Here is a 27,541-nt window from a genome sequence, read left to right on the forward strand (position 1 = left end):
TAATATTGATTTGATTTGACGTGTTTCAATCATATTCATGAAGCCAAGATAAAAACTACCATATTTTGTCGTAACGGCGAAGTGAGAACATGCCCTAAATAATTCGGTTTCAATAATGAGCAACATATTTATGGAAGAATAGGTAACTTTACTATAAACTACAAATAGCGGCTTATGGTATTGATGATTTAATATTTCAATTAAAAGAAAACAAACTTTAATGACTAGTCACGTTCTGGGATTTGATACAAATTCAACTGTCTCGCAATATTTCTAACAAAAATAATAATAATTAGTCTAATCTAATTAGTTTAAAAACTAAACACAGATATCCAAGAAAAATATTAAATTTCTGTACAAATAAAAAAATACTAAATTTTAAATGTCATTCGTCGACCAATTCGTTAAACTAAAATGTCTAATTTCTAAAAGTTTTACTGTTTTGGATGTCTTGTATAGTCAAAGAGTCTTAACGTTATATTATAAGTCAGAAATCAAGGATAGAAAATGTATCACAGAATCTAATTGTGGGCGCGTTTGTCATCACCTTTTAACATAACCAAACATTCTTCTAAAACCAATCACAGAGGGCTTAATACTCTAAAGTTTTACAATACATTGGAAGACTAAGATTCAGTGTCAAAAACATCCCAAATCCATTCACAATAAAACACGCAAAATATACAAAACTTATTGCTACATACTCAGCAAACACAAACGCACCCACTGACACCCACAACAGTAAAACGGGAGCCTCTTATATCACCATACTAAAGTCTATATTTCCTATCACTTAATGATTTGTTCCTGGCTGTCACTCGGGGCTGACTTCGCGTTGTGGCAGCACGTGATCTGCGGGCTCTGCTCCCTCACATCCTGGCGCTGTTCTTCCGGACTCTCCTCCTTACAGCAGCCCTGACTAGGCTCGTGGACTATGACAGTGGTTTCCTTCTTACAGCATTTCTCCTCAGGGGGCGGTTCCTGCTTTTTCTTGCAGCAACCTTGCCGCTCAGTTCTGAGTAGCTGCACGTCTTCTACGCTAGGACTATCTTCTTTTTCGCTTTCGTGGTGGCAGTGTGATGTGGAAGCTTGTATTTTCTTTGCTCTGGCAACCCTTGAGGGGCACTTTTTCGCGCCATAGTAGCAGGTGGCGTTTTGGTCGTTGGCGCTGCCGTCTGGCGGTGAGGCGGGGAAGTAGTGCGAAGGCTGTATGCACGTGCGAGTCTGACATATGAAGAAGTCTGACTCTGAGCTCATTGAAGAATCCAGTAGTGGTGGGGTTGTGTTTTCCGCTGGAGAAGAAAGGTTAAAAAGGTTATTTGACTTATTCAGGCAATTGAGAGGAATACTAAATCAAATAAATGAGTAATAGTTTCAAATATCTAATCGAAAGTAACGATCAATGTTTAAAAAATGTATAATAACTGTGATAATACAAAATTTGGCAAGTCAGTCACGCGGAGACGGCCTTGGTACCACATTGTTTTTCCTTATTTACATTCACTTTACATATAAGAAACAATGTAAAACAAAATGTACAAACAGATATAATTATTCTCTCAATGCTACAGCTAATCAAACAATGTTATTGATATTTAAATGTAATGACTAGCTCAATAATAAAAAAAGCAGGAGCCTTATAAATGTTGAACACTTGTATCAACTGTACATATTTGGCAACTAATATAAGTGTTATGTAAAAATGAGATAGTAATATATTCTACCATTGTATCAGTAAGAATATAATTAGGTACGGAAAAAGGTCATGAATTGAGGATGGGAAAGCGGGATAAAGTTGTCGAAACAAAACTAAAGAGCTTTGAAAACAAAATACTAACTAATCAAAATGCAGCTGATGTGAAGCTTTGCGTACTCAAAATTATTGTGCTGCATGGAATCCTAAGCAAATTAATGTCTACAGTAAACTGAAACATGTACTACCACTATTTTTAAAGCTTGATTTAACTACCAAGGACAACACAACCATTTAAATAATCGACAAAAGGTTTCAGACCTCTTTGAAATGACTCATACAAAGTAATAAAAATCCAACGAATCTTGAAAAGATGGTAACACTGACCAATAGATAGAAAAGCTACAATACAACAAAGTCTGTGAACGACTTGAAAACAAAATGACAATCTACTCAAAAAAGTCTATCTTTCTACCACGTGAAAACTTCTGAATCACAAAACCTTAAAATTTCTGACTAATGGCAACCCCTAAATAATGAATGATGAAGCAATGAATGCACAGCTGCAAGATGAAACCTACAAGTGAATTTCTGACGAAAGCAACTACTGAACTCTATGTAGAATGTTCTAGAAGCTACTTATGAAGTTGTATTACATCAATGCCTATGGTACTCGTCGACGAGCCGGTGGTCGGTCTGCTGCAACTCCACGGCGTCCATCTCCTTGCACAGCTTGCCCTCGCACACCTCCCAGCTACACTTCTCCGTGTTGCAGCGATCTTAGGAAAGGGAGGAGGGAGCTTAGGGAAGTGGGTTCCGAGCAAATATTATATATTACATTAGGATAGGATTTTAAACTTCCATGTTTTGCATGGAGGGGTTAGCAAAAATGTGGGAGGCACTATCATTTGTATTCGGAACATCAAATACAGTTTAAATGATAAGGAAAAGCACTAGTATAGTAGGCGACACTGCAGCTGCAAAATCCTTTGCTGATGCATTTATAACACAATTGTTAGTACAACATCACACATAATACTACTGCACATAATACGTAATAACACAGTAGAAGACAGAATATGTCGTATATATGTATGCTCACCTGTATCGTCGCACTCAGGGGTACAGATGACGACTCGCTTTCTGCTGAAGCACTGCATCTGTAGGCGTGTCAGCTTCGTGCCAAATAAGAAGTAACCTGAAAACAAGAGCATCATAAAAATAATTGTTAGTAAAAAAAATATTGAAGTTTAGCAAATAAGTCTTGCTCCTTCACCACTTCCTATGTGATTTGCTTTTAGTTTATTATTCGACGCTATCATCTCTCTAATGTAGAGGTTGATAGGACCCCTTAAAAACTGTTATGTTCTTTACCAGGGATATAGGCCACTCTAAAACTCCAGCAATTTTATCAAGACACCGCAAGAAACAGAACACCATCAGTACTACAATGGAAACTTACCCAGCATCATGCCGAAGACGACCGCCAGCAGCAGATGCACGTTGTACACCATTACGGCCAGCATCAGCAGGTAGCCCACAATGTTGTGCAGCAGGAACACTATAGACTGGTGCGTGTTCACTAGCGCACTGGTAAGAGAGGAGAAGAGGTTCTTAAGAAGTAGGGTGGTTATATGAGGACTAGTGGTTTTTGTCTGGGAGGCTTCCTCATCTTGGATCTTATACAATGTTAGTGAATTGCTGGACATAGGCTTGAAGTTTTCAACTTCTGCCGTAAGTCCTTTATAGCTAACTTTTTACAGAAAGCACGTGAAAACATATCGTCTATACATTTAAATCGTATCGATAATGTAGGTGAGGAGCGTTTGGACCATCTTTCACGTTATTGACAAGTGGATAAAAGTGGCAAGAGCGGTAACAGAGACAAAACCTTTACGGTGGTAGGTATTTGTAAGCAGTGCTCGCTTTTCGTTAGTGTTTAAAATTTTGGCCCCCTCATCTGATCGGTAGCGGAGTAAATATCTTTCATTATTGCACACAAGACTCGAAAGGCTAACCAAATGATGAATATCTTCAGAAAGAATAAAAATAGTGAGTTACCTACCGTACTCTGAGTGAGGCCCACCTACTGACTTGTCCCGTGCTGGCGTTGCGGCTGGTGGTCGGCTCCATGCTGCCCTGCTCCCTGCAAACAAAACACGTCTTCTATTAATCAATGGTGGAGCCTGCATTCATGTGGTGGTAACTGCCATAGTAATCAGTATCCTTTTTGTGTCAAAAAGGATTTACTTAGGTTTTTTTTATGAGATGTAAAGTTTCTCTTATAAGCATCAGCTACATGAGCTCTATTCAAACTTTGCAAACGTTACATTGCAAGAATTGTAAGCTGTATATAGTCATATAAAATGCGTTTATTAATAATTAGTATCAATCAAGAGACTTTAAAATGTTCAATCTTATATGAAATTGAGACGGTATGTATTTATTTAGTGCTGAACATGATTAATTTATTGCGCTCTTCCAGAAAATATTCTGACATTGTTTTCACGACATAACAATGCGATTAATCGTTATTACTATATTTTTATAGCGATTATCGTTTAGTCGGTACCTCGATAGTCACGCTCAATCGACTCTCACTTCTTTCATGTTTTATTACATCCTTGTTCGAAGCATTTTCGCAGCAAATTAGAACTTAACGTACAAACAATAAGGTGCAAATTCCGTTAACCTAATAATTTGACGTAATTTAACGGATGTGGTAAAATGTTTTCCTTCAACTTTGCTGTAAGTAATTATGCAACATGTTTTAGAATTATAACTGACTTATTGTATTACAGTAGATGACGCTCGCGTAACCAATAGATTAATAATAAAATATCCACAACACTGTTTTTGTTAAACGCTTGTAAGTATCTATTCCTTAGGAACAGCCGTCAGTTGAGCTCTGAAGACGCATAGTAGCAGTCTCTCCATGTAAAATGTTCATAAATAATGATAAATGTTCATAAATAAATATGAAGGCATTCCTAGTTGCATGGCAGCTAGTCCCCAAAACAAGTAGTGAAAAGGCCAAATTGAAAAACGAAGACAGTCACTACGTTTTCACGAACGAACGAATACAAAATGCCAATTGCATCAGTCATAATACAATTTTGGAAATTCTCAACGACAGAAAATATTTAGTTCTGTTCAGACCTTCAAGTACGTAGGTTATTGTAACATATTGTCAAGGCTACGACACAGTTACGCCTTTCACTAAAACTACGATAAAGATCTATTATAAGGTAACTGTCATAATTGATTGTTAGTTGGTTATGATAACCCTTTTAAACAAGAACATTATTGTTCAATAATGTTACAGATGTTAATCTAGATAGTTTGTGTTGAATAGTATTTATTTACACAAATATGAACTATACTGGTAACAGATAACAAGGCTGAATACTGATTGATTACCCTTGCCATGTGTGCAGTGCTGCATTTGATATAGCAAACCTATTTGGAATCGCGACTATTTTAAATTCAAACGTACTTTTTCTTTTTTTTGCGAAGACTGTAGATGTTCCTACCTCCTTTAGTATTTAATCGCTATTAATAGGGTAAGATGGGACTAGAACTAGAATATTGGCAAAAAACCTTACACAAAATATAATATTGTAAGTAGCAGAAGAATTTGCGACACCTAACAATAGGACATCAACATCCTGCCCTTAACCAAATTTTATATTGGGATCGGTGTAGCCTCCTTTTCCATACTTCTCAGTATGAGATCATCTAACAGACAATATATCCGATTGATCCGACATTGTCAATTATTAATTTCCACGAATAATGGATTGAAACAAGTTTATAATTTATAGCTAACCCGTATGATGCATTATGTGTCTGCGTTTACGATAAGACAACAAAGTACAATGTGCATTCTTATATGTAGTATTCTATTCTATGCAACAATGAGAGTCCACACATTTGTTGTTGTAAGCCTGAGCATTGAAAACACATTGTTAGGCTGATCGATCTATTTTAAAACATGCTACCAATTCTTTTGCGTCTAGAAGATTGACTAGTGACTACAATGGAGGGAATTATCACTAATAACGACTGTAGAGTCTGTGAATGGGTTTCCATTTTCCTAAATTCGGAATAGGATCCTTCAATCCTTGTCGTATTCGTCTTTAGTCAAATCCTTGTTCCTCTGATGGTAATCATTAAATGAGCTTTCCTCATGAGGAACAAAATCCTTCCTTCGTGCCTAACTTGAATAGTCATGTCATAGGGCCACGCTCGAAGATTAAGATATGCACTTGTGGAGCTCCCTATAGATAGTGTTACTGTTGTTCTTAATATGGATGGAATGCCTGAAAGATGACATGAATAGGAAGGGAGTGAGTGTCAGTATGACGAGTGACAGGGGAAAATGGAAGAGGATGACATATATTGCGCCGACCCCAAATAAAATTGGGAACAGGGCAGGAGGAAGAAGACTGTTCTCACCTCTCCCTCAACTCACCTATCACACAGCAAGTTTCTCCTCTCATCCGACCTGTAAGGATAGAGTTTTGTGTGTGCCGCGCGCTGCACCTTCGCTAGATATACCTGCAATTAAAACCAGTTATCAGTCTAGATGATTGATTATTCTCTTTGGTATACATGTATGGTTATGGTTGGTTTGACTTGGGCTGAAAAAACAGTTATTGTATTTTTTATATATTTTCGTAATTATACTGAAATAATATCAGTTAACATCCTCCGAGCCTTTTTCCCAAATTATGTTGGGGTCGGCTTCCAGTCTAACCGGATTCAGCTGAGTACCAGTGCTTTACAAGAAGCGACTGCCTATCTGACCTCCTCAACCCAGTTACACGGGCAACCCGATACCCCTACCTGTAACGACTGCCAAGGATGTTCAGTGACAGCCGGGACCTACAGTTTAACGTGCCATCGGAAACACAGTCATTGGTGTCTAAGATATACTAAGAAAGTACATACAAACTTAGAAAAGTTGCATTGGTACTTGCCTGACCTGGAATCGAACCCGCGCCCTCATACTCGAGAGGTTGGTTCTTTGCCCACTAGGCCACCACGACTAATAAATAATATCAGTTAACAATAACCTAATTTATTTTCCAAGGTGAAAATCGATTGGTTACGATCTCAAGGAAAAAGAAATCATAAAGAAGACGGATCACAATCCATACAAAATTGCCCCACGTCCTATAACAATGTGACGTATCTCAAAAAAAAGATAAAAATGTTTAAAAAAATATGGCATACTCTCCAATTCATTTTTTTTACACCTTCATACGAAAAAAATGCTTTAAAAATTGTTCAGGCGCTGTTATGAAAACGTCGTTCATAGAACTATTAATGGACTATTTTATTAAATTGTTTTTTTGTTTGATAGAGTATACCTCACAGGTGGTCCCATAATCATCAGGTCAGGATCTGATGATGGAAACCCTGAGAAATTCAGGGCAACTTTTGAAAGTTGTAGGCATGCGAAGAATAAAAACTTGACTATAAGGTGTATGTCTTATAACAATATGCAACAGTGAAGATTTGGAGCTGACCTGATGATGGAAACGAAAGAAGGTCGAGGGAACTCGACAACTGAATATGTGAACTACCTCGTGTTTGGGCTTGTATTATTTGTATTGAATAGACCTTTGCAACAGTGAAGGTTTGGAGCTGATCCGATGATGAAGACCAGAGAAGGTCGGGGGGACTCGACAACAAAATATGTAAACTACCTCAGAAGTCGGTGTCTAATGGATGTACCTAAGTTTATATCCCCACCGACTTCTTCCTATTTTTGGCTTTTCAGTGACAAGCACAGTTGTCACTATCCGCATAAGTGGAAAGTTCTCATCAATACGAATAATATAAGCCCAAACACGAGGTAGTTCACATATTCAGTTGTCGAGTTCCCTCGCTCTTCTCTGGTCTCCATCATCAGATCAGATCCAAATCTTCACTGTTGCAAAGGTCTATTCAATACAAATAATACAAGCCCAAACACGAGGTAGTTCACATATTCAGTTGTCGAGTTCCCTCGACCTTCTTTCGTTTCCATCATCAGGTCAGCTCCAAATCTTCACTGTTGCATATTGTTATAAGACATACACCTTATAGTCAAGTTTTTATTCTTCGCATGCCTACAACTTTCAAAAGTTGCCCTGAATTTCTCAGGGTTTCCATCATCAGATCCTGACCTGATGATTATGGGACCACCTGTGAGGTATACTCTATCAAACAAAAAAACAATTTAATAAAATAGTCCATTAATAGTTCTATGAACGACGTTTTCATAACAGCGCCTGAACAATTTTTAAAGCATTTTTTTCGTATGAAGGTGTAAAAAAAATGAATTGGAGAGTATGCCATATTTTTTTAAACATTTTTATCTTTTTTTTGAGATACGTCACATTGTTATAGGACGTGGGGCAATTTTGATCCATCTTCTTTATATTTATTTTTAAATCGGAAAATTTTACATTATTCCCAGACAACGCTGCTACTACTACAGCGACAGTAATATTATCATCAGATTATTTTCATAAAGACAATAATTTATCTAATTAATCCTAATAAGTAATTCATTTAGCATCAAAAGTCATGTGATAAAAAACCTGCGATCGATTTGCAAACGACACTGTCTAAAATTTCTGCACACGGTCAGACGCGAGAGGATATATAGGTACCACAGAGCAGAAAAAAGTGCGTGTGCACATTTACTTGAACCAGAATTTCCTCATTGCTTTTTGCACGCCGCCGACGGCGCCATCGTCATACATAGGTAGTTGGTAATCAGTCGATAATTGAGTTAGGTCCAAGTTCAACAACCACATAAATGACCGTTTTTCTTAAAACAACATTTTACTTTGAAAATTGAACGTAAGTCACATCAAATCCAATCAAATCAAAAATCATTTATTCTTGGCTGCAAGACAGCACTTTTTGAACGTCAGGAATTTACAATAGACAGCCCCCAAGATGCCCACCCTTCACCACTTCCTATGTGTTTTTGCTGGGAAGAAGAAAACAGGACAGTTAACAGATGTTTTCAGAAAATTATAGAGGCTTTTGACTGGCTAGTTATTGCTACCACATATTGATTACTTTACAAAAGTATCTTCTGTCTGTTCCCCAAAATTCTTGAAGATTAATCCTTATACATAGTGACAAGCAGTGACCATCAGAAAATTCAGCCTGCTTAGATTAAGATGACTCTTTCCTTTTGCGATTTGGTATGTGTTTTTTTTGTTTTCCATGAACGTGGATAATTAGCGATACTATAAGAACAGTAGTTTGCCCTCGTTAACTTTTTATGAGCATGTACAATTGTGCATTAGATAAGAACTCGTCTTGTCGACCATTCACATTAGTCATATTATCTGCAATCTTTAAACAAAAAAAAATATATCTGAAAAATTTATTTGCATTTAAAGGCGATTTTAGTATTGAACGTTCCTTAATTTTAGGAAATTACGCAAAAATGCTTGAATAACCTACAGTAACTTAAAAAGGCTTTGAGACAATCTCTCTAATCTGAATATTTCGTCATTAGCTATGACGCCAGTATTTAATATTACAGCTAAATAATTCATAGAGCCACGCCTTTTCTATTCGCAATATTACATAATGTGTATTCATTTATTAAATAATGGATAGACCATAAACCCCTAAAACTTCAAAAATATGCCTGATTTCTGAAATCATGACTCAAACAGGACCCTGCGCATCTTATGTTAAAGGTTCAGATATCCAATTTTATTGTAATGTTACACACATATTTAAACGCAGGTACATATTCTAGTTCTAGTATTATATCACGTACCTAGTTATCATACATATACTAGAAGCTCTAGCTTGCGTTCAATAGTAATTTATTTATGGACTTGGCTGCATATAGCCACAGCGTCAACACACTACTGTTGGCTTTCTTTGTTGTGAATATTGGCCATTCATCTTGTTTCACTATAGCTATCTATAACTTCTATAAGTACGTTATTGCACTTCATATTATCAGCAAGACTATTGAGAGCTGTAGGTGTAATAAAGGACTTTGTAGAACAATGTAGTGTTAAAATTACTTCACATTACACACTACAGTAGTAGATACGTTTATATAATTTCTACATTTGGTTTGTGATAAGTGAAACAGACTGCAGTTTCTTGTAGAAATATCTAGGGCAAGAGCCTTACATATAATGTTATGGTTAAGAGATCTAGATAGCTGCACGCTGCAGAGGACCCGCAGCTTGCTTACAAAATGGCTCAATAATAAAGACTCATTGCAAGGCCACATCGAGTCACACAAGTGGCAACGATAAGGGTTTCCAAGAACCAACATTTTCTCCCATTAAAACCGCAGAAATATTTGTCAAAATTTTCCAAACCACTTCGACATACACCTTTCCACTCTACTACTCTACGAAAATCAGATTTAAGCAATCAGATAACTCCAAATGTACCCAAAACCCAATTTACTAAAAAATACTTTTTACCTTCGAGCCTTCAAACAGCAGCGCCACAAAGAACAGCACTATCCACGTGATGGCGAAGGACCACCGCGACGCGATGGTCAGCCCGGAGAACATGAACTCGCCGAGGTCGTAGCCGAACCATAGCCACATGTGCATCATCTTGCTGACACACCACCTGGTGGAAGATAAAGCATTGATAAATATAGATAAATAGCAAAAAAAAAACATCCGTATTGAGAAGCTCCTACTTTTTAGGACGTCGGAAAAAAATAAGTCTTTATGTTGTGTCTGTACGGTACACGGTTACTACTGTCCGCTTTTTATCCGCAATACCTTTATTGCCTACAGCCTGTTACTGGAAAGTTTGTTCACAGAAATACCAGAAAAAGACTGAAGGACCTCAGGTAATTTCAAAAATAATCTGCTTTTATATATTTGCTTTTGGTCAGTTAAGAAGAACATCAATTCTCTTCAACAAGTAAAGATTACAGCATGCTTTAAGCTTTACCTGGCAACACAATTTTGTACACGCTAATTGTTCTACAGTTTAATCTCAATTGACCGAGTTTGCTATGCGTTCAGTATTAAGGTCTGAGGTCTAAGTCCGCATTGTTTAGAAAGGGACCATTCGTGCAAACTGTAGATCACGACTAGACCCTTCACTACAATAAGGTATTATTCTAGCTCTAGCAAAGATGTAGTTGGAAACTAAGAACTATTCTTTGGTGTTTGTTGCTTACTTAGCTCAGACTCAGACTATTCTAACAAACTTCTCAATTCTCAAAAATTGCCGTTACTCAATGTGGCTGATTTTTATTATGTTGGAGTGGTGCAATATTAACAAGTAAATCCAGTACTATAAATTAAATCTCACTAAGATAATATACATTGAAAAAATTACAAAAATGTTGCTCCACTTAACAGCGAACAACATAACCGCGAGCGACAGAAACACTTCACATTCGTGTGAATGTTAACCAGGTGAAAGTGGACGAAAACTTGTTGTTTTAAATTCAAAGGGCATTCAGAGTATCAATCATTTATTATTAATGAAGATTTTAAACAAAATATAGGAAATGTGAAAATGAAATAGGGCTATCTGGGTTAAAACGAGACCTACCTACTGAAAAACGGGAGAATGTAATTTTTTGACCAATCCTGGGTCTTTCTCTTTGGATTAGCGTGTGATATGATACTAATATTTTTGGCTATATTGCAACACGTTAAATCACGCAATAAAGGTACTATGTATGTACCTACGTACTGCTACATAGTTACCACGCCTTCCTATGGTGGACCAAATGTAGCAATCGTGGTAGGTGACCAATTAGGAACGCACTGATAAATGCAAATGAGCCTTATTCCACAGATCTTAGGACTCAAATCTGAATCTCTTTCTACGGTGAAATAGAGATCAACAACAACGCAAGCCCCGTGGCTATTATATCGTTTCGTTGTTGGTTCAAGGAACTCATGATTTTCGTCTTTGTAGAATTTGAAGGGAAAATTACATACTGCTTCTACTACATAGACAGGAACTGTTGTGAGATACAAACTGACATCAGATTCGTTTTGATTTTAAGTGAGGAATTTAAAAGATTAACAAATTAGTCTTCGGAAATTGAATAGATTGGGAGGATTTTTAGGATTGCCAGAGGCAAAATTCGATTCTCATTTCCTAACAATTATATTAGCCTGACATGTTGATTGGTTTGACAGCACCCTATTATCAATGTGACTAAAATGTTATCTTGTTAAGTAAATAATCCAGCGAATGGTGGTGCTATCAGTTATGTCGAATATCAAGTTTACCAGTCAATGAACTGTAGAAAGCAATGGTATCGAGTAAATTATCGGATTGAATATGGAATAAATTGGATATTCGAATAGCACTTACTATGATTTGAATGTTTATGTAAGTGGTTGGCTATTGGATATTGGTCTATTGGCTATTCAAGTAAGACCCGTTGGCGAGTCATACCTCTTAGAAACGTTTTCTTAACTGACATATATATTACCTATTCATCTGCCTATCCCTAATATACCAGGGCAACATAAGTGGGTATCCTTATTCGATCCGAATGCTATTGTGCATCAATGACTCCTTTTTTTTCAATGACTTTCTTAACTTTACAAGTGTTCATGAGTAGACAGATATTATGACGATAAAATTGTTTAACACATTTCGATAATATCAATAAGACACAACAAACGATAATACTAATTATATCAGCAGATTGGAAAACACAGCAGCCTAACACCTGAGTCTATGATAGCCAGTCTTTTTTTTTCAGGACTTTCAGTGCATTGGCCGGACATTCCCCCTTTATTCAAGTTTATTGGGGCAATCGCCCAGGCTGAATACAACTACATATCTTTGACCCCGATTTGTGATACCCAATCATTACAAAGCATATTAATGAATTAACCATTTATTAAGTTGATAAAAATGCTATTATCATAATTTCGACCGTGTCACTCGATGGGAGGTTTGATTATGTTTGACGCAAAAACTATTGGAAGGATTTGGATAAAATTAAGCACGCCACACGTCTAAGACTGACACACAACCCCTCGTATTATAATCGCTCAAATCGCTGATCACTGTCAGCCTTTTTTATTGTCCCTCTAAAAGACACTGACCTCTTTGCATACAAAGAAGGAGTTGAGCGTTAATCACCAAGCTTGCAAAGAGGATTGGCGATTTCTGTCTTAAGGCCACAAAAATTAATGCACAGCAGCTTTTACTCACTAACCTTTATTTTTCAGTCGTAACCCATCTTCCGCAGTCACATCGCACACACTTCTCCTATCCTTACTGAATAAGTATCTAAGCCACAAGGGCTGGTCCTCAAATGTTCAGCTATTCTCCTGAATGTTAGACCGAGCTGTTATTGTAAACACGACGGAACAATGGTGGCCAATTATAAAACATTTGTGCTCGAAATTATTTTTCGCCAAACGGCATTGTGATTAGGCGATATGTAGGGCGACCATTATTGCAGATTTAGGAGGGATGGTTTCAGTTCCTGGTTGCTATTCTATTCTATTTTTTTTATGGCAATGATCGATTGCAATGTCGACGATTCTGCCGATGACAAGTGGGATGACAGGCAAGTAGTGCTTGTGATTAACAAAAGGATAAAATTAAGGTGATGTTGCAGTTAATCCTGGGTGCGTTGTATTGTGATTGTGAGTTGTCAGTGCATTTCATTGTGTACAGAAGCCAGCAGGTCAATCTATCCGAATCTGTCAAATTTTGCCAATCATACATTAACCTTCCACTATTGTATAAATACTAAGCGAACTAACTGATATTGTCTGTACATATATTGAAGATTCTTTTTATTGATTTGAGACTTGGAATTATTTATGTATCTTTATAGATTATTATTTTTTGTTGCTAAAAAGACGATTGATCGTAATGCTGCCCAGAGTTTTTTAGAGGAAAATAAAAGTACTATAGTTCGGCCATTCAGAGAATGCGTTCCTGACACGTCGCGATTGAACTGACGACGTAATAACATTCATTGATTATTGATATAATAATGTTGTTTTAATGCTCCTCAATTGTTAAAACGGTAAACAACCAGCAAAAATATTTTTATCGTAACTGCAACGCCATTGCAAAGTTACGTCGTCAGTTCAATCGCGACGTGTCAGGAACGCATTCTCTGAATGGCCGAACTATAATGTTTGTGTTTTTCCCGTTCTAACGCTATTCGCCTTTATAATATCACATTTAAGGAAAAATAATGTGCAAACTTTGTGTGATTTTTTTAGTTGCAGTTTTTTTGTGCAGTTTCTTAATTTTAGAGCCTTATTAATGAAAATTCAATCAATTCAATAGTACTGTTAATCTACTGCCGTGATCGGACAGTCCTGTTTTCCTGAAAACTCATGGTCACAGTAGAGATTGGCACAATAACGTTACTGTATATAAATATGATAGGGCGAATCGATCGAATGGTGTTTTGATAATCTATTAGGAATCATGCGCTTGCTATTATTCCTTATTAGTCATTAGTTACTATGTTTTATGGTTACTCCTTCCAGGGGGGGGTGACGTTGGATGTTCCATTCAATTCTTTTCACCACTTCTGACAATCAGACTACACGAGGACTTGCTAAAGCCAAGATAAAGGTACGTTTTGAATACTAGCTGCCGACCGCACATCGATCGAAACGGCAGCAGCATGTGCAGTCGCCCTCAGGTATCAGCCGATTTCATGCAGTCGATACAAGTGCGGTCGGCAGTTGCAGTCGGCAGTTTGTTTTCAAAACACACCTTTGCGGCAAAAGTGAAGCTGATCTTTATTGCCTTAATTGGAAAGGGTAATGCCTCGACGGTTTCACATAGAAAACTCGGAGCCACGACGTCGAGATGCAAAACAGAAGGTAAACAAATCCGTCTAATTCGACGGATCTTTAACTTAATTTCAAAGGTTCAGCTGCAAAATATCGTGAATCGACCAAAAAAAGGGTCATATAAGAACTGGTTGCGCGCCTCGAAAGGGTTCGGACAAATAATTATAATTAATGTTTTTATTTGAATCCCGAGTTCACTCACTCATCAAAACATTTATTAATTTCTTTGTTTAGGCAAAAAATATAACATCGGATCTTACCTTGGACATAAGCTTTTGAGAGCGAATGGATATCCTATCTTCGCTTTATAAAACTCTTTTATAGAGAACAGCGAAAGTGTGCTCCTACTCTTTTTAGCGGAGTAGTTTTTAAACATCCAATAAAATTGATTCCCGAGCAGTGAAACTATATTAGTTTGTAATTTTTTTTTAATAAATTTTGTTTCGCGCAGTAACTTCGTAATTACTTCATTAAAATATTACGTGGCACAAGTGTGCCGCATGCATATTAAACATTTTATTGAGCACGTCGGCCGCAATGTCAATATGTCCAGGTGTAAGATATAGACTACCCAACCAACATCAAATTTATTGCGAATTTGAGGAAATAAAAATAATTTTTTTACTTGGTTTTATTGCAAAAAAAAAAGTTCACCAAGGTGAAAAATCTTCAAATGATTATTTGCCTACTTAGAAATATGTTTGTCTAATAATTAGAGTAATTAAATGTAGTATACTCCTGGCTATCATCTATAATAATTATAGATATTATATATATTTATAATAATGGGAAAAAAGCTTAACAGTCTGATAATAGGTAAGGGAAGGGCTGCAGCTGCGAAAAACCTCAAATGGCTCAATTCGTTCCGTATTTGAGCCATTTGGGATTGAAACAATAGGACCGCCTCTAAGAGCTCACAAATTCTTTCAAGAAACAAGCAAACACTCAGTGGAGTCCACAAATGACCTATGGGATAGACAACACATTGCCCAAAGTATTCCCGGAATGGAACCAGCCTCTTGGCCATGATTACCACTGACAGCAATGTGGATGAGTTTGTTCAATTATTTTGTTTATTATACCAGTTTTTTACTCTTTTTTTGGATGTTACTTAAGTATTTAAGTTACTTAAGTTAAATATTCAGTTATTTTGAATTTGTACAGATTCGTAAAAATGCCTGTTTTACAGACAAGATCAGTTAAATAAGAAAACATTTGGGTAGCTTATAACCATACATGACATACTAGGTGGATATTTCATACGTATGTAGCTTTGCAAGTAAATAAGCAATCAAGTGGAACTAATGATGTTTATCTAATCATTTATAGTTATTTAACAAATCTAATAATAAGATAGTGTTCTTGATAGCATTTTGTTTGTTAGTTATAAAAATATCCAGAGGCATGTAGAAGCAAAGAGTTTTGGTTTAGAAAACAGCAAGGGTAGCCTATTCAGCTTTTGCTATTTATGAATTTAATCATATAGTGTGTGCCCACAATTAAATAGGCTTAAATAAAGGAAAAAAACTTTTTGTATTGATTAAAAAAAACAATATAAAATTAAATTACTGTCTTCAGACTCTATTATAATTATTACAATGAATAATAAACATCATCATCATCCTCCTGCCTTTATCCCAATTTGTTATATTTGGGGTTTGTTCATCAGTTTTGTTCTTCCATATTCTTCTATCTGCCATCACACAAGTGACATTCTTTCAAGCCAGTTCAACTTTCACACAATCAATTCATTGTTTCCTGGTTATCCCCTTCCACTATATCCACTCATAGAATTTATAATAAACTTTCATGATTATTTTGGTAGTGATATAATTGATATGTGAGACAGATACCTAGCTGAATGGGAAATAACCCAGGCAAGAATATTTCTTATGTAATTCAGAACACTTTAAAATAAGGCATATTAAATTACGGAATAGTTTAAGACCGATATTTCAAGGCACCGTCAGAAGGAATTATTATTGAGGAAAATAAATATTGTCACATTGCACTCACCTTTACAACTTGTCTTAGCTTTCTAACTGGTGCTCAAGCACGCCGTATCATCCATGTATTTGTTTACCAACCGTCTTCAAGATACCACACTAAACTACCATCGTTATCACATATTTTATTGATAAATTAGAAAGTAAATAAATTATATCAATCCCACTACAGATAACATTTATAACCACTTCTTAAAAACGCTACATAGGTCTATTTTAAGTAAACTTTTTGACGTCCAAATATTCACGTGGTTTTCCAGTCTTCAATTTTTATTATGAGAAAGTGATTATCACTCGCAAAATTTGCACACAAATTAATTAAATCGTCGAGTTCAAGCGAAAATATCATCTAAAAACAGCTGTCAATTTCGATTCTGTCTGTCACTGTCAAAGCTAATGATGTGAAAAGTTGTTACGTAATATTTAGTCGATTGGATCATTCAACACCTGGTTAAACTGGCCTTTGTTGAATTTGAGTGGAAAATAAAATTAGTTACAATGCTTATAATTTTGCAGCACATATCCTTTGGTCGTCATTTTTAATTTAGTGGTACGGACTGTGAAAGTGTTTTTTTTCCTTACACTTCTAGCAGTGGTCATCGTGAAATTATCTGTTTAGTCGAATAAAATGGTTTAGTAAATAGTATTATAAGATGTGGAAAGCTCTATTGTCAAAACTGTCAAGTAACTGACAGTGACATTTAATGTAATATTTTGTCAGATCTTGCACGTACTCGCTTTGTGTTTGCTGTTGTGTATTTGTCTTTAAAATAAAATAAATTCGCACAAACGGTAAACATGGAAGTCAGCACCCAGAAGATGAAGAAGAGGCCGACAAAAATAGAAGACATGAGCAAGGAACAAATACGACAAGCAATTCTGAAGAAGCGAGAATGCAATGCAAAGGCTCAACAAATTGTTGAGAGCCTTTTAGAACGAGATGTTACTGACTCATTCCTTTTGCAGTGCCTTCCCCACATCAACCAGACGCACTTCGACGATATCATCGAGGAACGGTCCATCATCCACTTATGTGGCTACCCAATTTGTCAAAAAACCTTGTCGGTAAAAGATATACCTAAACAGAAGTACAGGATATCGCTGAAGACTAACAAAGTGTACGATATTACTGGCAGGAAGAACTTCTGCAGTAACTCTTGTTATAACGCCGCCATGTTTGTCAAAAAGCAGATGTTGACTAGCCCTCTATGGTTCAGGGAGTATGAGAATATACCTACTTTCAATCTGCTAAAGCTGGATGCAATTGGCTCTATGGGAGAAGAGGTTGACGTCACAATGGTTGAAAGAGTTAAAATAGCAGATAAGAAAGCATTCACATCTATTAACGACTTTACTGAAGCAAGTCTTAATGAAATATCTCCTAAGCAAGAAAATAATAAAACAAAATCTATATCTGACAAAAGTGAAGCTGATAACCAGAATGAAGAAGGCAAAGCAATGCAATCAGTAAATGATAAACTAGCCAATATTACTCTTGAATGTGAAGTAAAGAACTCAACAACTGATCCAAATCCTACTGCGGAACCTGTCCAAAGTACAAATGACAATTCTAACACAACTTATGAAACAAACTCAGAAAACTCAAACATCACTAACACACAAGTACCTGAAGCTGAAAATACTCCAAAAAAAGATGTCAAGCCAGCACCTAATCCATTAAACATAGTAGGTGATATAATAGAAAAACCAGAAAAGAAAATAGACCCAATACTAACAACTCCCATTTCTACCACAGAAAAACAAAGTAAAGAGATCAAATCTAGCAAAAAGGCACAGAAGAAGCAACCTCTTGTAACTGCATTAACCATTGAAGTAGAAAAATGCCTGGCTGAATGGTTTACTTTAGACACCATACTCTTACTCTTTGGAGAAGAAAAAGTTAGAGAAATGGTCGCTGACAAAGGAGAATGTATTAAAGAGTATTTAAATAATTATGCTAAAGGCATCTTCTACAGTTCCAATGTCTATGATCAGTATCAAGCTCTATGTAGAAAGTTAAACATGCTTGAACTAGAAGATAGGAAATTTGACAGTGAGACAATGAAAAGAGAATCGAAACCTTTGCCTGACTACAGGATGCTTCAAGAGGAGAGTAAAAAAATGCAGCTAAAAGTAAAAGCATTTTTCTCAGGGGAGACTGAGGTACCAGAACCTGTAACTGAACCTTTAGAAAGTCCTGAAATTGTGGAAGAGGAGAACAGAACTAACCTACCTTTGGTAGACAAGAACTCACAAAATGCATTACGAAGAAGGATAGTATGTCAACACCTTAACAAAGTATTGCCAGATATACTAAGATCTTTAGGCTTGTTAAGTCTTTCAATAAGTTCCGATTTCAGATTACTAGTTAATACTTTTAAATTGAAAGCTAATAATATAATGTTTAAGCCAATACAGTGGACTTTAATAGCTATAATTTTTATAAAGCTCTTGTCTTTAAGAGATAAGAGACTTGAGTACTTGTTGGAGCAGCCGACTGGTTACAAACACATGCAGTTATTATTACTTAGTTATAAGCAGGATGGAGGGTACCTGGATAGACTGATAAGCTGGCTTACAGATATAGATAGATTGTTAGAAACTACTGACACACAATTGACAGTTGAATAAATACTTTATATTAATTTATTATACTCGCTTTTTTATTAGCCGCCTTATGCCAGCCTGGCTCGTGGTAAACTAGCTACTAAAATATGTATAATTGTACACTCGTTTTAGTCAGCGGTTTCACCCTCGTCCTGTGAGAAATACTCCTTCCACCCAGATAAAAATAGCCTTTCTCTCAAATTGGTCCAGTAAGTTCCTGACATATCAAACAAGTGCTTCAGTTTTATAATATTCGTACAGACGATATGTTGGCAGTCTGCATATGGCCATATCATGAAATGAAATACGAAAAAAAATATAATAAATAAACTTTTATTAAAACTCAACAATCAACTACTTAAATTAGGATCTAATATCGACAACGCAGCACCAACTAAGTGCAATGACCCTGTAATTAACACGGATGACCTATCAACAATCTTCTTTTTCTTCAAATCGACCAAGGCATCAGCCACACAGCCAGCTACTTTAACATCTATACAACCTTCTTGCAAGTGTTGCCAGATCGATGCGTGTTTTTCGCACCTGGCAATAAGTTCTTCTTGTTCCACTAAAGAGTAATTGTCGTTGTTTTGTGCTATATTTTTGTAGGCGGTTGGAACTACGAAATAGACGGATTTGAAGCCCACGTCATGTAGTGGGTGAAGTAACATTTCTGCATCTCTGTCCCCTGTCGCACTGAATATCAGTACTTTGTCATGTAATCTGCGAAAACGAAAGTTTATCTTAGTAACTGATTCAGGTTATTATGTTTTTATTACACTGACTTTTTATCAAAGAATGATAGCAATCAATTAAATTGATACAACAACATCAACAGTGTTCTACATGGGCGTAGCCAGCTTTGGGCTCAGGGTGGGGCAGCAGTCAACCTATCCCCGGGGGAGGGCGGAGGCCCTCCGATTTTTTGTACCTTGAGCCGTTAATCTCAAGCTTGTTAATCTTTTAATTTGAGAGGTATATTTTCAGGTACACAAAATAAACAATCACACACAGGACAGATTTTATAGTTTTATTTATGAATACTTAATGAAAATAATCAAAATTAAAAAAAAAAAAAACAAGTAAACAATACAAATCGCGCCACGAGCCATAGAAGATTTTAGTCTGCGCTTCGCGGGGCGCGGGCGAGTGACCGCGCGGTGATGGACGGCTCGGCTCGCTACGCCACATAGCACCTATTCTTTTAGGGTAGTGGTTCTTAACATTTTAGTCATGAGGGACCATTTTACCAAAAGTTTGTTATGCCGGGGACCACCTCATTGGTTTGCCTAAATTGAGGGTTCTTTGATAAAGAATACAAGCTCATTTTATAATGATTAGCACTCATTTCTTAATTATTTAGCAAAAAACTAAAAGTTGCAGATTTTAATTTAATGAGATTTTTGTAACTGCATTGTCTTTACTAACTTCTGATGCTTCTCTATTCTTTTGTAAGTAAGCAAATTCAAAGAAAGACAAATATATGCTTATGTAGTTTCTAAATGCGTGAGCGAAGCGAGCGCGAATTTTTTTTTCAGACTCAAATAAACATTACGTAAAATGTAGCCCAAACGTACTTAACTTTTGTTTGTTGACAAATGCAAGAATAAGGGCACATAGTTTCTGAATACGCGAGCGAAGCGAGCGCGAATTTTTTTTTTAAAGACTCAAAATTAAAATTACGTAAAATGTAGCCCAAGCATACATTTTTTTCTGTTGGACAAGTAAGATGGATATGTATGGGGGGGGGGGGGGTCCGGACCCCGAAACTTAACTTATATACGTCCATACGAAAACCCCTGCTCACACAGATAAGTCGATAAAAATAAAGTTAGATAACGTATAGCAACGTTGCGAAGCAAAGCTTCGCGGACCACTTGGAATGCCTCCAGGGACCACCAGGGGTCCGCGGACCACCGGTTAAGAACCACTTTTTTAGGGAATACGGCTCGCTTTCAAATGACGCGCGCACCGCGCACGTTCGGGAACTCGAGCGTGCATTTTGTTTTGATCGCGCTCTTTTCAAAGTCGACAATTTTTTTTGTGCAATAACTTACGGATAGTATGATTGTTGATGTTGTTAGTTGGAGTTAGTAAAAAAAACATTGTTAATAACTTCCCTGTCCCATGAGTCATATGCGATACACACCGATTGTTTAACTATTGTGTCTTGTTCGTGGACAGCGAAGTGGTTAATCAGACACCTTATAGGTCAGAGCCAGGGCCCAGGGTGGGGCAAGTGCCCCAGCTTGCCCCAGTGTGGCTACGCCCATGGTGTTCTAGAATTTCATTTTAATCAGATTAGATAATTAGTACAGCTATTAACTTCAACAGATATTTAAAACCTACCTATTAGTATTCTTAAACCACTGCGCACAAATCTCCATAGACTCTTTAGTATGGGCCCCATCTAAATAAAACTGCGCATAGTCTGCCTTCACAACTTGATACCTCCCGGGCCATTTACAACTGGTCAAACCCGTCATCGTTTCTTTCGTGACACATTTGACCACTGTGTTTGGTTCTAATACTGGTTTCTTCACGCCATTTTGGCCGTTAACGACATGCTTAATAAGGCCGTTTTTCGTGTGTATTGGTTTGGTGATTCGGAGCCACGCGTGGGCTAGTTGTATGGCTAACGAGGCGTTTGTTTGGTAGGCGTCGACTTCGACTGGCAAGTGAGCTCGTTCTGTGTTCGGGAATGTGTAGGTATCGTAGTCTGGGACTACTGTTAATGGGCACTGGAATTAAGAAATATTTAATTTTAGTATTGTGTGTGAGTTGTCATTATTTATACTTAAATTGTGGGTTATCGATAACTTTCTATTTAATTACTATATCGATACTTTAACGTAGATTAAATGTATTTATGACAAGGCAGAAGGACTGCGGGTGTTTAATTTTTATCGATACCATAATATAGGTCTATCTGGCCAATCGATACCTATCGAGAAAAAATATCGATACTTCTTTCACAATACTAGACTAATCAACTTAAATATTATTGCATTTATTTCGTCTGTACGAAAATAATTATGTACCTGAACACTATTAGCGACATTTCTCAACACAGCCATGGCTTCGGGCGGCTGTTTGACCGTGTAAGCTTCACAACCAGACTTCATGACTCCCGCCTTAGCTGCCGCGATCTCGGGCAGTGTTGTGCCTAATATCGATGTGTGGTCCAGCCCTAGTGCTGTTATACCGACTACAGGAACTTTTCTGAAAATATTATTAAAGAAAACTGTACAAATATTTTTTCATTTTCAAATGGGTGGCTTTCAAACTAAACATTTAGTTTGTAATGATTCTACTGCAAATCAACGCCTGAATTACAAAAAATATTTCGATATTTTTCTGTTTTAAAGTTTCAAGATGTGTAACATAATTCAACAGAAAACATTATGGCCTTATAATTAATAAAAAATTACAAATATCCGAATTGAGAAGCTCCTCCTTTTTGGGAAGTCTGTGGCTTATCTATTCTGAACCTTATATACCAGGCTCTAAGAGCTTTTATCGCGTGTCAGAAACTACAAAGCAGGTATATTCACCTTAATACATTAGTATAGTCGACAATGCCTCCGATGCCGACCTCCACGATGGCCACATCCACCTTCTCCTTGAGGAACATGTTGAACGCCATAACAGTAAGGAACGCGAAGTATTTCGGCATATCACCTTCGAACGCCTGTAAACGTTTTCATAGATATATTAGTTCTTACATAATTGCAGAGTCTAACGATCAATTTATATAGTATATAGATATTATAAGCTTTTATCTTTTCTTTGAGGGCCTCAGGAATTACCGATTCGGTTTGAAAAAATACTTCAGGGTTAGATAGCCCCTTTTTCGAGGAAGGGTAAAGGCCATTTTCTATTTAGATACGTGGAGTTGTTTCTATGGGAAGCGTGTGAAACCACTGGCGGAAGCCAGTATTTCGATAATCGAATCTCTAATCGAATTCTAATTCACATTAACGTGCTAAAACGCATATGAAGCTCAGAATATAGTAGTGTCATAAAACTCAATAATATATTACCTTACTAGCATCCAACAAGTCATGTACTTGATGGAAGTATTTAGCAAATTGTTCTTCAGAGATGACACGGCCATCCAGTCGGATGCGCTCGCGCACAGCGACCAAATGCGGCGACGAGTAGAACCCCGTACGGAACCCATGGTGACGGAGGATCGATTCACACATCGCGCTTGTGGAACCCTGAAAGTTGATAAACTTAAATTAAAGAGACTAAATAGATTGTTATTCAGAGTATTTAAATTAAATAAAGACACTAATGAAGTGATAAGAAGTCATGTATGGTGGTTCGGTTATCGATAGGTACCCACTGATGTTTTATTACCGCATACTTATAAACTAGATATTTATACTCAGGTATTTCTATATATACTTTTAATCCGGGTCTCCCTGCTTAGATCATGAACTCACAGAGAGAATTTAATAGTGTAGGAAAAAAACATCACTTAAGTCTGGAATTACTCAATTCTTCAATCAAGAAGTTATTAAAAAATCACAAGTCATAGTTCTTGTAATCTGAAATCATGGTATAGCACGTGATCGAGTCGACCATACCTAACTATCGATGATTACACCACATTACATCACAATTAAACCAAGCAATGAAACAAGCAAGGCTAACCACAATGAAAAACCGGTTTATTTTGCAAATATGTTCTTAATAACGAGTTTTTAGAGTTCGAGTTGTTTCTAAGTAAGACCTATTGACTTCCGTTTCCACTGATAGTGCCAAACTTAATGGCGGCTCAGATAAACGTGTTAATCGACTTCCAAAAAAGGAGGAGGTTCTTAATTCGACTCCGTTTCTTTTTTAGGTATCAATAGCTCGGGGGGGCAATATCTTATTTTTTGGAGGGAGTTCATCAAATTCCTCTGTGGGACCAGCGTAATTGCATCAGAGTGTCAAATGCCTATTAACTTCAGTCATGTTTTTTTCTGGAACCCTTTGTGTACCAGGATCACGGTAACTCTTTCGATCAATCCCGCAGCTCTGAATATGCTCATGAGTTTGACCGGAAGTTAGTCGCGAGCCGCCTTTTAAGAGTTTTAAAGTTTATAAAATGAAGTTTTTACCTTCCCCTTGGTTCCAGCTATATGTATCACAGACAGTTCATCCAGCTTCGTCATGCTTACTCCAGTTCGCGCCAAGTAATACTCCATATCTTCTAAATTTGTGCATTTCTGAAAATATAATAATTGCTATTTTTCTTATGTGATAATTTACAGTACGTATTTATTGTGGGTTAATATGTTGTGCTTAATTAAGTTTTTTTTTTTTTAGTTTATTACTTCTGGTAAGTATAGTGTTATCTGTTTATGTAATATCTATATTATTATATTACATACTAAGTTAAGCAAATGAGCTGTTGATCTTTAAAAGTAGGCGCCATTTACGAAGTCGGCGCAAACCTACTTTTCGTCTTTCTTGCTTATAGATAGGCTTTTGGCAGCCTTGAAGCGTCACATTACCTGGTAGATACTTAATTGCTAATAAGCTCTATGTCTGTCTGTTTAACCGCGATAAACTCAAATCCTACCAAATGGGTATTTACTGTGATTCATGCGCAAAGTTTATCAGTTCATGCGCGTAGATTGGATAGCATTCACAATTTACTTAATTATTAATGGCATGGTCAACCGTTTTATGTAGTTATTGGATTTTAGATTAAACTTCCTCTTTATATGATGCAGTTAATTTCCTAAGCGCTATCGCATCACGCGATTAAATTAACTCAATCTTAGACCGACGCGAAATGCATGATGCAACCGCCCCCCGCGCCGCCGGGTCTGTATATTTTCCACCCACGCTACCGGATGTGCATATTTCTCTACCCATACTAATATTATAAATACGAAAATGAGTTGTAAATTAGTAATTGAGATAAGTTACTTTTTCTCTGGAAGAGAGACTCAGCTCTGATGTTTCACTTTGCTTTTTTGGGACGAGTACGAAGTCGCTAGTGAAATGTAGTGGCAAATATAAACAGAAAATTGTGTTCTGTTACCAAGCAATACTGGCTTTATTTAGTTTTTAAGAAAAATATATATTGCTTGACGTGTTTTTTAAATAAGTATGCTTAAATGTAATTCTTGTCTTGTCCCCTGAATTATGTTTCTAGTTAATCCAATTTACAATCATACTGTTTGCCACTTATAATCAAGTACTCAATAATTTAGTACTTGAACTGAAGTAGTACATACTTGAATTTTATATTAGGTAAGCTTCTTAACTAGAAGAAAGAGTTAAGAATGGTTGTATAACATCTGAAAACAAATCTGAATATAGTGCCAGTGATACAAGCAAACATCCTGTATGTAAAACCAGGAAGTTATACTAAATAACATAAATGCAAATGTTTCTATGTATGTATGGCTGTTTGTGCCTCTTTCATGCAAAAATAACTGAATGGATTCTAATGGAACTTGGCAGTAATATAGCTTATGACTATGTATCAGAATATTGGCTACTTCTTATCCATGTGCAAGAAGCAGTTCTCTCAAGAAGCTGAAACCGCTGGTGGAAGCTTGTTGATAAATTATTTTAATGGACTCTCAATAGCATCCCAGTAAAATGATTAATTCCCAATTAAAACAATAAATATCTTTACCTTAGTATGCTGAAGTACTGTGGTACTTACTTGTCCGGTTCTAATGTCTTTTCTAATCTGTTCAATAGTTGCTCTGTTTGATTGCAACAGATTCAACTTGCGTACAGCCTCCTGAAAAATTGACAATTACATCCTCTTTATCATAACAAGGGTGACCAGCAAAAAAATTAGAAGTCCTGGAAAGGACTGATTTTCATAAAAAAATCCTGAAATCATATTTAAGGATTGTTGACTGCCACTATTAAAAAGGGAATATTATTTATATATCTCATTGAATGTAAAGAAATCTTGAAAATACATTTTTTAATATTTTTATGCGGCCACAATTCCTGATAAAAATGTTGTAAAATTATGTACAAAGTGAAATAATAAACGATTGATTGATTGATAATTATGGCACTATTCAATTAGGGTTTGTATTAAACAAGCCATATGATCAATCATTTTATATGTTTACAAACAAACAAATTAACCCTTAACAACCCACAAGTGTCTCGCGGACACATTTTTGCGTTTATGTTTTCATAAAAACGAAAGTATTTATTTTTACGAATCGGCCGTTTATCTAATTTATCTCCGATGTTTTACGAATCTAAAAGTGTAATGAAAATATTTGTAACATGAATAGTTTATTATTTTTGGTTAATAAACGAAAATAGTACTTCATGAACCCACAAGTGTCCAACAGACACAGTAGCATTTTGTTTGATTCGAGTGTGAAGGTAGATTGTTTTTTATTTACATTTACTTATAATAATCTTATAGTGTCGAGTGCCATGCAAGATGTGGTAGGGTAAAATCGGGAGGCTACTCAATCATCTGAACCTGCTGCGAAAAGAAAGAAGCGTTGTTATATTTGCCCTTCAAAATTATCAAGGGCTTCTAAACAGTGTTGTGATAAATGCAATCACAATGTCTGCTCTGAAAATTCTGAAAAAAAGAATAATTGAAATATCTGTAAATGAATAAGTGTAACAAAACATTACTGAAATGAATTATCTGTCTTTTTAATTCAAAATAACTTTCTTTTGCTTTGTCATACCTTACCTACATTTATAAAGTGTCTGTTGGACACTACTGGTCAGTTACGACACAAAAGCATTCTGGATAGTTAAGGGTTAAAGTCAAAGTCTACAAATTTATCCACTCAAAGTAGGTAAGCCTAACATAAATGAGTTAAAGTGAAGGAAACTTTCTAAAATGCACAAACTATCATGTGGCAATGTTTCGACGATAAACTTGTTGCAAATAAATTTTACTTACGCAACGAATGCAATCAAGAAACATAGTAAAAACAAAAACGGTATCACAAATCGTACCTCGTAACTGGACTTAGTTGAACACATCCTAGCAGCCACACTACTCGCTAAGCGACTACGAATTAAGCGGACGCCGTTCATCAACGCGTCACCCGTCCAATGGACGGTGTTACGGCGCAGTTTATTGGAAATAGATGAAAAACTATGACCTCGTCTCGCCGCGCGAGCGAGTTAAATGACATGGCGGTTTCTTGGATCGCCTGCTACTTAGCGATAAAGCATTCGACATCTGACCCTCATATTGGGTATTGTCATAACATGAAACCGAACGAAGCCGGTAATTACTGATAATTGCTTCCTAGGATCAGACAAACATTACGCAAACATAACCTTAAAAAACAAAACAAAACATGTGGAACTGACAGTGACAGTGACAACTAACTGGTGACACATATTGAATCGTTAAGAAACAGTATCTTTAGTAATAATTGTTCAATGTATCGATT

At 36.4% G+C, this 27,541-nt stretch overlaps 3 protein-coding genes across 6 annotated transcripts; 1 reads left to right on the forward strand and 2 right to left on the reverse strand.

Annotated features, from left to right (window-relative positions):
* Positions 1-344: 344 nt before the first annotated feature.
* Positions 345-16,892, reverse strand: LOC124642996. 3 transcript variants are annotated; one of them, XM_047181831.1, is made up of 7 exons: positions 16,528-16,892; positions 10,165-10,318; positions 6,168-6,253; positions 3,759-3,839; positions 3,156-3,283; positions 2,796-2,891; positions 345-1,292 (listed from the first exon to the last, which is right to left on the reverse strand). In XM_047181831.1, the coding sequence occupies exons 2-7, from the start codon at positions 10,300-10,302 to the stop codon at positions 790-792; spliced, it is 1,032 nt and encodes a 343-aa protein (XP_047037787.1). In that variant the 5' UTR covers positions 10,303-10,318; positions 16,528-16,892; the 3' UTR covers positions 345-789. The 3 variants fall into 3 exon arrangements, with proteins under 3 accessions (XP_047037787.1, XP_047037794.1, XP_047037802.1); XM_047181838.1 differs by lacking the exon at positions 16,528-16,892 and adding an exon at positions 12,900-13,549; XM_047181846.1 differs by lacking the exon at positions 16,528-16,892 and adding an exon at positions 10,652-10,686.
* A 334-nt stretch (positions 16,893-17,226) lies between these two features.
* LOC124639405 (putative RNA polymerase II subunit B1 CTD phosphatase RPAP2) lies at positions 17,227-19,169 on the forward strand. Its single transcript, XM_047176756.1, has one exon. It carries the CDS (start codon positions 17,316-17,318, stop codon positions 19,146-19,148), a length of 1,833 nt encoding a protein of 610 aa, XP_047032712.1. The 5' UTR covers positions 17,227-17,315; the 3' UTR covers positions 19,149-19,169.
* A 272-nt stretch (positions 19,170-19,441) lies between these two features.
* On the reverse strand, positions 19,442-27,439 carry LOC124639415 (folylpolyglutamate synthase, mitochondrial-like). 2 transcript variants are annotated; one of them, XM_047176768.1, is made up of 8 exons: positions 27,096-27,439; positions 25,777-25,887; positions 24,242-24,349; positions 23,171-23,350; positions 22,682-22,818; positions 22,169-22,349; positions 21,477-21,868; positions 19,442-19,850 (listed from the first exon to the last, which is right to left on the reverse strand). In XM_047176768.1, the coding sequence occupies exons 1-8, from the start codon at positions 27,174-27,176 to the stop codon at positions 19,475-19,477; spliced, it is 1,566 nt and encodes a 521-aa protein (XP_047032724.1). In that variant the 5' UTR covers positions 27,177-27,439; the 3' UTR covers positions 19,442-19,474. The 2 variants fall into 2 exon arrangements, with proteins under 2 accessions (XP_047032724.1, XP_047032732.1); XM_047176776.1 differs by having other exon boundaries at positions 25,807-25,887; positions 27,096-27,438.
* Positions 27,440-27,541: the final 102 nt, after the last annotated feature.

Source organism: Helicoverpa zea, chromosome 2, assembly GCF_022581195.2.
Source record: "Helicoverpa zea isolate HzStark_Cry1AcR chromosome 2, ilHelZeax1.1, whole genome shotgun sequence".
NCBI lineage: Eukaryota > Metazoa > Arthropoda > Insecta > Lepidoptera > Noctuidae > Helicoverpa > Helicoverpa zea.

Coding starts and splice junctions, on each gene's coding strand:
- LOC124639405 (XM_047176756.1), top strand. CDS start 17,316: ATGGAAGTCAGCACCCAGAAGATGAAGAAGAGGCCGACAAAAATAGAA.
- LOC124639415 (XM_047176768.1), bottom strand. CDS start 27,176: ATGAACGGCGTCCGCTTAATTCGTAGTCGCTTAGCGAGTAGTGTGGCT. Junction 25,888..27,095: donor CAACTAAGTCCAGTTACGAG/GTACGATTTGTG, acceptor TCAATTTTTCAG/GAGGCTGTACGCAAGTTGAA. Junction 23,351..24,241: donor TAGCTGGAACCAAGGGGAAG/GTAAAAACTTCA, acceptor ATCAACTTTCAG/GGTTCCACAAGCGCGATGTG.
- LOC124642996 (XM_047181831.1), bottom strand. CDS start 10,302: ATGATGCACATGTGGCTATGGTTCGGCTACGACCTCGGCGAGTTCATG. Junction 3,284..3,758: donor TGGGCCTCACTCAGAGTACG/GTAGGTAACTCA, acceptor CTCTCTTACCAG/TGCGCTAGTGAACACGCACC. Junction 2,892..3,155: donor CGTCTTCGGCATGATGCTGG/GTAAGTTTCCAT, acceptor TCTTGTTTTCAG/GTTACTTCTTATTTGGCACG.